The sequence below is a fragment of the Cavia porcellus genome, unplaced genomic scaffold, assembly GCF_034190915.1.
Source record: "Cavia porcellus strain 051 isolate PalLab524CR breed Dunkin Hartley unplaced genomic scaffold, mCavPor4.1 scaffold_23, whole genome shotgun sequence".
Classification (NCBI taxonomy): Eukaryota; Metazoa; Chordata; class Mammalia; order Rodentia; family Caviidae; genus Cavia; species Cavia porcellus.
This window is the reverse complement of record NW_026947506.1, coordinates 17670472-17679197: the sequence shown is the minus strand read 5'-3', so window position 1 is coordinate 17679197 and position 8726 is coordinate 17670472. Positions and strand designations below refer to the sequence as shown.

The window sequence follows — 8726 nt, the reverse complement described above, 5'->3', positions numbered from 1 at the left end:
GCAGTGCCTGGTTTGAAGGGAAAGAATGGCGGAACTCAGAACACTGTATCCATAGGGCATCTAATAATGAATCCAGAGAGAATCCTGGAAGAGAACGATTTTTTTTTCATTCATTTTTCTTTTTGGTTTGGTATTTTCTTGTTTTATTAATCTGCTTTTAATTTCTCCTTTATTTTGTTCTTAATTTCTGCGGGTGACTGTGATTCCTAACTTCCCTGTGGGTATGCTTTTATTTGGATTTCAATTTTTCTCTTTCAAATCTCATTTAGTCTTCTGCATTAGTTTCCCCCAGTAGGTGGGATCCATCTACCATCTCCGTTGTATTGTAATCTCTTTCCCTTTGGCCATTACTCTTCTTCCTCTGAAATATATTTTGAATCTTAACCCTTGAGGACAGATTGGACATATCATGAATTCATATATTGTTTATGATTGTTTGCATTCTGTTTTATCTTCCCGAATTCAGTTCACACTGTTAGGAAACTAGCAAGTATCACTCCAAGAATTCAACTGAAACAGAAAAGACATGAGAACACACAAATCAGACTAATCCTCTGGCACCCAGGCCAATAAAGCAAACCTGGGGGGAAATGAGGTTGCAAAATTTGAAAACCCAATAAACCCAATGGTAGGTTACTTCAATGTGGCAACAAGGCAATTGAATGAGGCTGTGGAATATATTAAAACACAAGTAATCTCTCAAGTAACCACAACTAACTACAGAGATTACCAAAATACACAACCTTCTTAGTGATGTTAGTTCAGACACAGCCCCAAAAAAAAGGCGAGCTTACAAGAACTGTTGAAGCACAACCTAAGAAATAAATGAACCCATTAAATAGATTCAAGCCGATATGCAAGAGAAAAAAATCCATTTTAAAAATTCAGAGCACTTTAGGCCAGTTTGAGGAAAGGACTTCACATACTGAGTACAGGCTGGCACTTAGTGACGAGGAGAGACAACAAATGACATTAAAAGCACTTTGTAGACATCATGACAGAAAGCTTTCCTGGTACAGAAGAGGAATTTAACCTACCAATAATTGAGGCAATTATTTCTCCAGTTAGCACTGATTAAAAGAATTCTACCTGCCCATGTGTAATAGACAAGTTTGCAGACATTCAAATAAAAATAGAGTATCAAAATCTGTTAGGGATGGGCTGGGGATTTCTCTCAGTAGCATAAGCAATTTCCTGGCAAGCTGTAGTCCTGAGTTCTATCCCTGGTAACAATAAAAATGAAAAAGAGAAAAAAAAAATCTGTTAGGGATTAGGACTGTTGTGCTCCTTCCAATAAGGTCCCCAAGTACATGAGGGTATGTAACACTTCTGATGCTGGAGGAAAACTGGATCACACTCTGAGTATGTAAAACAGAAAAAAGAGAAGCTTTGGAAGAAAGCCAGTGATATCTATCCCTGAAGTGGTAGCCCTTCTTACTGTCTACCTTCCTTCCTTTCTTCCTTCCTTGTTTTCTTCCTTCCTTCCTTCCTTTCTTCCTTCCTTTCTTGCTTCCTTCTTTCGTTCCTTGCTTCCTTCCATCCCTCATTCCCTCTGTCCTTTCATTCTTTTGGTTTTTAATTCAAGTTAGTATTTAATCCCACATGTCCTTGAAACTGCAATGATATTCCTGCCTCAGCTTTGAGAGTGCTGGGATTAATGATGTGTTCGCCCACACCCTGCAAATCAGCATTGTTATTTTTTGTGAAAGGAGATAAAATTAAACACAACAAAACAGAGCAAAATTGGACATAATAACGCAATGTAAGAGATATAAATTTCAAAACTAGATAATCTGAAATCTTCCCTATCTATCATGTTGTCTATTTTTTTCTTCCAAATAGTTGTCCATGTCTTGAAACACAGAATTCATACTGAGAAACCTAGTATAAAATTAATCCAAACAGTCTGAGAAAGGAGTTTTAGGTCTTTAAAATCAGACAATAAGGAAGTCACTAATGGCTGTGCTAGAATCGGTTGTTTGCTTCAAAATGCCTATGCATACTTTCATGTATGTGGAAACTCAGTTAAACACAACCAGCTTTTTAAAAAAAGACCATATTTTAGAGAACAAACCAAAACATGGATAAAAGTATTGGGCTTCAAAGAGATGATACAAGGAAATCCCCTCCTTACTACATTGCCTAGGGTCAACCTCTCAAGGGACGTCCAGATTACTGGCTCCGACATGCTAATGGGATAGGGGGAGAAGATGTGATGTTTGTTTCTCAGCCTGCAGGCTGGCAGACTCACAGCTGCTCATGGTGGGGAGAGGGTTTGCCTGGACTCCTGGCACTCCCAGCATGACCCATGTCCCAGGAAATGCCAGTGGAACTCAGTAATATTACTGTTTCCAAACATTGGGTCCAAGGAGTGAACTAGGTTAGTAGGAGATCTAAAAGCTCTGAGGAAGTAGCATTTACAGTTGTCCCACACTAGACTTTAGGTTTAGAGACATTCTGCCAATATTCACTGTTTGTGCCTGTCCCAAATCCATGTCCCTTGCTCCCGACACTGTATCAGATTACCCAGAAGAACCACCTCTTCACTCCCAGCACACCTATTTCTCATGGAGCCTTGAATCTGCTCCCTTCACATTACTTCCCTGCAACTGGCTTTCACCCACATGTGATCCCAAGGGAAAAGGTGCCTTATTGACCGATCTGTCCTGCTTTGCTCCTTACCACCAGAAAGGAATAAACACAGAGGGCCTACTGAGAACAGTGGCATGCTGGAGTTACTATCCTCCACCCTAGCCTCTCATCTTCTGGAAATGGCAGGAAGACGATAGACCAGAGAACTCCCCCATATGAATGAGACAAAAGAAATTCTGGGCTAGTCAAACAGACTGTTTTCATAAACATATAGAAAAGACAGGTAGGATGAAAATTGACTGACTCTCACATTTTGAGTGAGACACACCTAGGGCAATTGGATTAGAATAGGGTGGGAAGAAACACCATAGGGTGGATCCTGTCCTAAGAGTTATAAAAGGGACACCAAGAAGGAAGAATCCTTTCTGTTTCCATGATGAGGTGGTTCCCTGCTTGAAACTTGGAATTCATATCCTTGCTTCCAGCCCAGATGAATTAGCCTCCTGAAAGGAACTCAGACGGGACTCAACAAGGCTTCGTATTTTAAGGTCTGTGCATTTTGGTGAGCTATTTCTTTGAGTGATCAAGAAACTTTTCAGAATTGACTTACATACTAGGAAATCTCAGTCAGCTTATTTATAAATAAGTATTTCTTTTAATCTATAAACTAGGCTCTCTACTTGTGATTGCCATACTGCCCTGCCTGTCTTGGAACTGCTGACTGCAGTGAAATTTGTGCCATCTGGTGAAGAAGAAATTTGATTCCTGTGACTTGACAAGCTTGCTGCACTTTCACTCTCCTGATGTTAAGGGTTTCCAGTACCGCAGGCCCAGCAGAAATGTCACAGGGGCCCACAGTGGACAGCAGGTACACCACAGACATCAAAGTAGTGAACGTGTCCTTTTTGTGGTCCATTGATAACATTAGATTTTGCCTAAAGGAAATAGATGACTGCATTCAAAGTTCAATCTTTTCAGCTGAAGGAAATGATCAAGTGAAATGGTGCTTACGACTCTACCCAAATGGTCTTGATGAACAAAGCAAAGATTATGTGTGCTTATACCTGGGAATGATCTGCTGTCCAAGGAGGGTAGCTCATGCAAAATTCACCTTTTCCATTCTGAATGCCAAAGGAGAGAAAACCAAGGTGCTCTCAAGTCCACAAGCTTATACATTTGTGCGAGGAAAGGACTGGGGATTCAAACATTTCATCCTTAGAGAGTTTCTTTTGGATCCAAACAATGGGCTTCTCTCCAATGACAAGCTTTCCTTCTTCTGTGAAGTGAAAGTAGCACAAGATCCCACCAATCATTCCAGCCAGAATATTAGGAAGCTGGTTAAGGTTCCTGAGGGCTGCTTGGCAGAGGATCTAGGAGGACTGTGGGAGCGATCCCAGCTCTCAGACTGTTGCTTGTGTGTGGCTGGCCAGGAATTCCAGGCTCACAAAGCCATCTTAGCAGCTCGCTCTCCAGTTTTCATGGCGTTGTTGGAACATGAAAAGCAAGGAAGCAAAAAGAATCGTGTTGAAATCAGTGACATGGATCCTGAAGTTTTTAAGGAAATGATATACTTTATGTACACTGGAAAGGCACCAAACCTAGGGATCATGGCAACTGAACTGCTGGAGGCTGCAAGCAGGTTTGGTCTGGAGCGCCTGAAGCTCATGTGTGAGAACCACCTGTGCAGCAACCTCTCTGTGGAGAATGCCGTGGAAATCCTCATCTTGGCTGACCTCCACAGTGCACCTCAGTTGAAAACCCGGACACTGGATTTCATCAATTTTCATGTTTCTGACATCCTGGAGACCTCTGAGTGGAAGGCCATGGTGGTGTCCCACCCTCACTTGGTGGCCGAAGCCTATCACTCTCTGGTTTCCATGCAGTGTGCATTCATGGTACCCCCATGCAAGCGTGTGAGACTGTCCAGAGATCCCACATGTCCATTTATCTTCCCAAAACCCTGGCCACATTTGCTGCCCCTGAACCATAATATGCTAGGGAAATCCGTGGAAACTTCACTCTTCTATGTGGAAATATTAAATTGTGCCTCTCTAGGGGAGAGAAGGGACCACAGTCTTAAGGTCAGAAAAAGGAAATGCGATACTGAGAATTTAGAAGTCGTGTATCATGCATTTTCAAATCTGTGTTTTATAATATTGAGCAAAGTGGGTTTTTACAGTGTCGATGCCAAACGGAAACCAAAACTCCTGTCAATGTTGAAGGCAGACCTGGGGTGGGGCTACCCTTAGAGGCAGGGACCATGAACTTCACTCTGTAAATGCAAGACTCCTTCCTGGCTTTCTGCACCATCATGCATCCCTGGGCACCCCACTTGTAACACGGGCTTTTTGCTGTCCCTCACTTTTCTCTGTAAATAAACCTGAATCTTACTTTGTACAGTTGTTTGGCTCCTCATCCTTTTTCTGTATGTTAGATTCAGAAGCTAAGAAAAATTTCAGTGTGCTGATGATTTCAGGCCCATCCACGGGATGAACACAGTGGATGTACAATGTCACTAATTAACATAGTAGATGGCAGAAATAAATGACCCAGAACTCAGGCTGCTGAAGCCAAAGGACAATCACACAATGCAAGTCTTTGCTCATGTTGTCCTGTCCCAGTGACACAGACAGGCAGCACAAGCACTACAGCACATTCCCGCAAAATCTAGGCCTCTGAGCGAGCAGTCCAATCATGGTCCTGGAGAAAAAAGAGAGGAAAATGCTCAGATTTATGAAAATGGCATGAAAGAGAATTAAAAGTAGAAGTGTTTTATGTATTTCAGAGGAATTCATGTTGAGGAAGCAAAATTTATTACTTACAACTGCACTGAGAAATGGCTGTTGGCAAATTCACACTATAAATCTCAAAAAGAGCTTTCTCACTGTGAACATTTAATATTCATAAGAATAGAATACATGTTTCTATGGTATTATGAAGAATGGAATTAAAATTAAAAATGAAAACGTAGTGGGTTTCATCTCAAAGTTTGGGCTTTTGTAAAAATCATTAGTGGTGTTACTCTGGAATCACCTAGAATCTGTAATGGCTCAGAGCTTCTAAAAATATATAAAGAAATGGATCCCCTTGTCTTGAACAGGTACAGATTTCAAAACATTTGTTTAATCAGGGCTTACAGCTGGTAACCCTTTATGTGCTGGTTGTTTAAATCTTCATGAATGTCAATATGGGATAACAACCTGTATAACAACTATGCAGTAAAATCACTAAGAGTTTTGTCTCTCTCTCTTTCTCTCTCTCTCTCTCTCTCTCTCTATATATATATATATATATATATGTCTATCTGTCTGTCTGTATCTCTGTCTATCTATCTCTATCTCTCTCAGTCTTTATCATGGCTTGAACTCACAACTCACAACCTGGTTATTGCCAGGCAAGTGCTTCTTTGGCTCAGTTTACTGCCTGACTTTTGCAGATATTTGGCATACATATGTCCTATTCTTGTGTCCTTACTCCTAGAAGTGTCCCTTTCTCACCTCAAGCCGGCTGAGATTGTTGAAAATGAGACAAAATAATTCACTCTGTGTGCATATTTCTTGAAAAGAACTATGGTTCTTAGATGTTGTGGGAATATGTGTTTTGGTATTATCACCCTCAAGTTTTATTTCACGTCCATTCTCTCCTCCTCATTAAAGAGAATAAAACAGGAAAAGCTTTAAAGGAGGAAAAAAGGAAAATTTTTATTAATTTTTTGTGTGAAAACTTTCAGAACACAGATTCCTCAGCTGTCCATACCTGACTTGCTGATTATGTAGGAGTCATCCCAGTTGCTTGGGAATCGCTGTTCATCCTACAAGGGAGAACATTCAAATGTTAATTTTTTTCTTTCAAAATATGTAAATAATTATTATCTTTTACATGAAATGTGGAAATTAAAAAGTATGAGTTTCTATCACTGCATCAAATGAACAACAAAAAACATTGAAAATAACTTACAAAGTGTAATTTCCTCATAGTGAAATGAATGGAGCAAAGTGGATTAGGGCAGAAGATTTTTCAGGGCAAGCACAGGTCTTCTCAGCTTCTCTGAGTACAAATATGTGTTACAGTGACTTATTGTCAAGTGCTTCATAGAAACAGAAGTTATATTGAATGTACAAATTGACCAAAAGAATGTTTTCCTTGCAATTCTACACAGGAACCAGGCAAGAATTGCAGCTTAAGTGGCTGAAGGGCAACCAGTGAGATATGGCGCTATATTAACACTCTTGTGAGAATGACATGCCAGCTGTTAAGCATTAGGTGTTAGGACTGCGAATGCCTGTTCATTCCCTCAGTTGGTGTCACAGTTGGGAACTCTTGAAGGCTGAAGTGCTCCCGTTTCCAGAAAACAATCATCCCTCTGCCATGTTGGGATTCCATGGGGGTTAATGCTAATCCAACATTACTAGCAGAAGACTTTTTTGAAGAAACCACTTGTTTGACTGCTTAATTCTAAGAAAAATATATGACAGAAGATGAACAAGAATTTGCCATAACTTTACAGGTATTCTGAAGCAAGGAAATCACCAACTGCATTTGGCAAGCACTGAAAGGCCTGCCAAAGTCCCCGGAGGCACCAATTTACCTGTATCATCCAAAGTTGTGTGTCACACATTCTCGAGCTACTAGTGAAGGCATCTTGTGACACTTCCAACTCTTATGTGCAAACAACACACTAATAAATAAAGTATCTATCCAGGAGTCCCGGATGATGAAAGTGGTAGGAGACTAGTGACAAATAGTAAACTTGCATGAACCATTTCGTTTCCTTCATTCAAGTCTAATCACAATATGACTGATTATTTATGTGTATAGTTAGCATGTAGTGATCTCTCACTCAGAAAATCAACAACCCTAGGAAAACATGGAACAGATTTAGAGTTTTCTAACCAAAATGGGAAGCAACAGGAGCCAAATGTACCTGACCTTGAAAGCAGGCACATGGATTAGCCTTATCACACCTCTGTGGAAGACATCTCGGTCTAAATTCTTAGGTACTGTAACCCTGAATCTTTAAAGTTTCTATTCCTCTTTACTTTCCATTTTGCACTTGTAATTCATCCTACTGTCATCTTGTAATCTCAATAAACCGCAACTTACTATGTATCACAAGGTATATGCCAGGCAATACTCTTGTATCTGTACACAAGAATGTGGAAAAATTTTTGCCCCTTCAGTTCTAACATAGCTCTAGGGCTGGATTAGAAACAAAAGCAGCATTTTCCCACCTTTCATTAGCCTGGTTTAAAAGGCATTGCTACACAAAGAGAATTCATGAAAAAATGTACAAAATGTTCCTACAAGGCTGATGACATTTTCCATGCAAATGGAATTCCACAGTGTATCCAAGGAAGAAACTTATACAATATTCTAAGAAGGGTTAACTTTGGAAAAATTTTACCCTATTTAAAAGGAAATTCAAGAGCTTGCATTTCATTAGCTTTACTACATTTTGTGTGTGTGTTTGTGTGCGTGTGTGTGTTTGTGTGTGTATCTCTAATAGTGAGTGTTATGCTCATATTTGTAAAAGTAGCTATAGAGAAGAAAATTTATTACAAATTACCCATGATTTCTATTTTTCTTGTCATTTTGTACAAGAAAGTATCTTCTTAATGTAGAAGTATCAAAATCTACACAACTGAATTACAACTAGTGCACATATTTTGTATAAAATTCAGAACCTAAAATTAACTAAGAGAGCACAGCAATGATGATTGTTGGGTATTGCACTGATAGGGGCATTGAACCTATTTTGGTTATGCTAGTTATTGCAGAATCAGGAAATCATCAACACTAGTGAGGGGAGATGTTTGGACCTGGGGACTCTTGTTCCTGGTAACAGTGACAGCTAGTGAGGCCAGTGGACAATGCTGAGAGGCTCAGCAGTGTAGGTAAGCAGCAGACATCGAGGTCTTTACTGTCTGGCACAGAATGGAGAAGGATTTTGTCATTCAGCGGGAGGGAATGTTTGGCGGGACCCATGTTGAAGTGAAGTCAGATGAACCTTAACCAGAACAGCTGCTGGCTTCCTTTAGAAGACCCTAGTTGGGTGAAGACACATGGAAATTGATTGGAATGAGCTTATTCAAATGAGCCTCCTCTTGAGGCAGGCTGGCTAATGCTGTCTACTA

General features: G+C 40.2%; 1 protein-coding gene across 1 annotated transcript; it reads left to right on the top strand.

The window, feature by feature from the left end:
• Positions 1 to 753: 753 nt before the first annotated feature.
• Positions 754 to 6984, top strand: LOC100728838 (speckle-type POZ protein-like). Its single transcript, XM_063233554.1, has 3 exons — positions 754 to 784; positions 3844 to 4503; positions 6941 to 6984. Exons 1-3 carry the CDS (start codon positions 754 to 756, stop codon positions 6982 to 6984), a joined length of 735 nt encoding a protein of 244 aa, XP_063089624.1.
• The last annotated feature ends 1742 nt before the right edge of the window (positions 6985 to 8726 follow it).

What these genes read in the sequence shown, in the direction of transcription:
- LOC100728838 (XM_063233554.1), top strand. Translation starts at nt 754, where the DNA reads ATGTTAGTTCAGACACAGCCCCAAAAAAAAG. An exon ending in GACACAGCCCCAAAAAAAAG is followed by an intron (nt 785 to 3,843) that starts GCGAGCTTACAA and finishes ACAATGGGCTTC; the next exon opens with TCTCCAATGACAAGCTTTCC. An exon ending in CATGGTACCCCCATGCAAGC is followed by an intron (nt 4,504 to 6,940) that starts GTGTGAGACTGT and finishes TCCCGTTTCCAG; the next exon opens with AAAACAATCATCCCTCTGCC.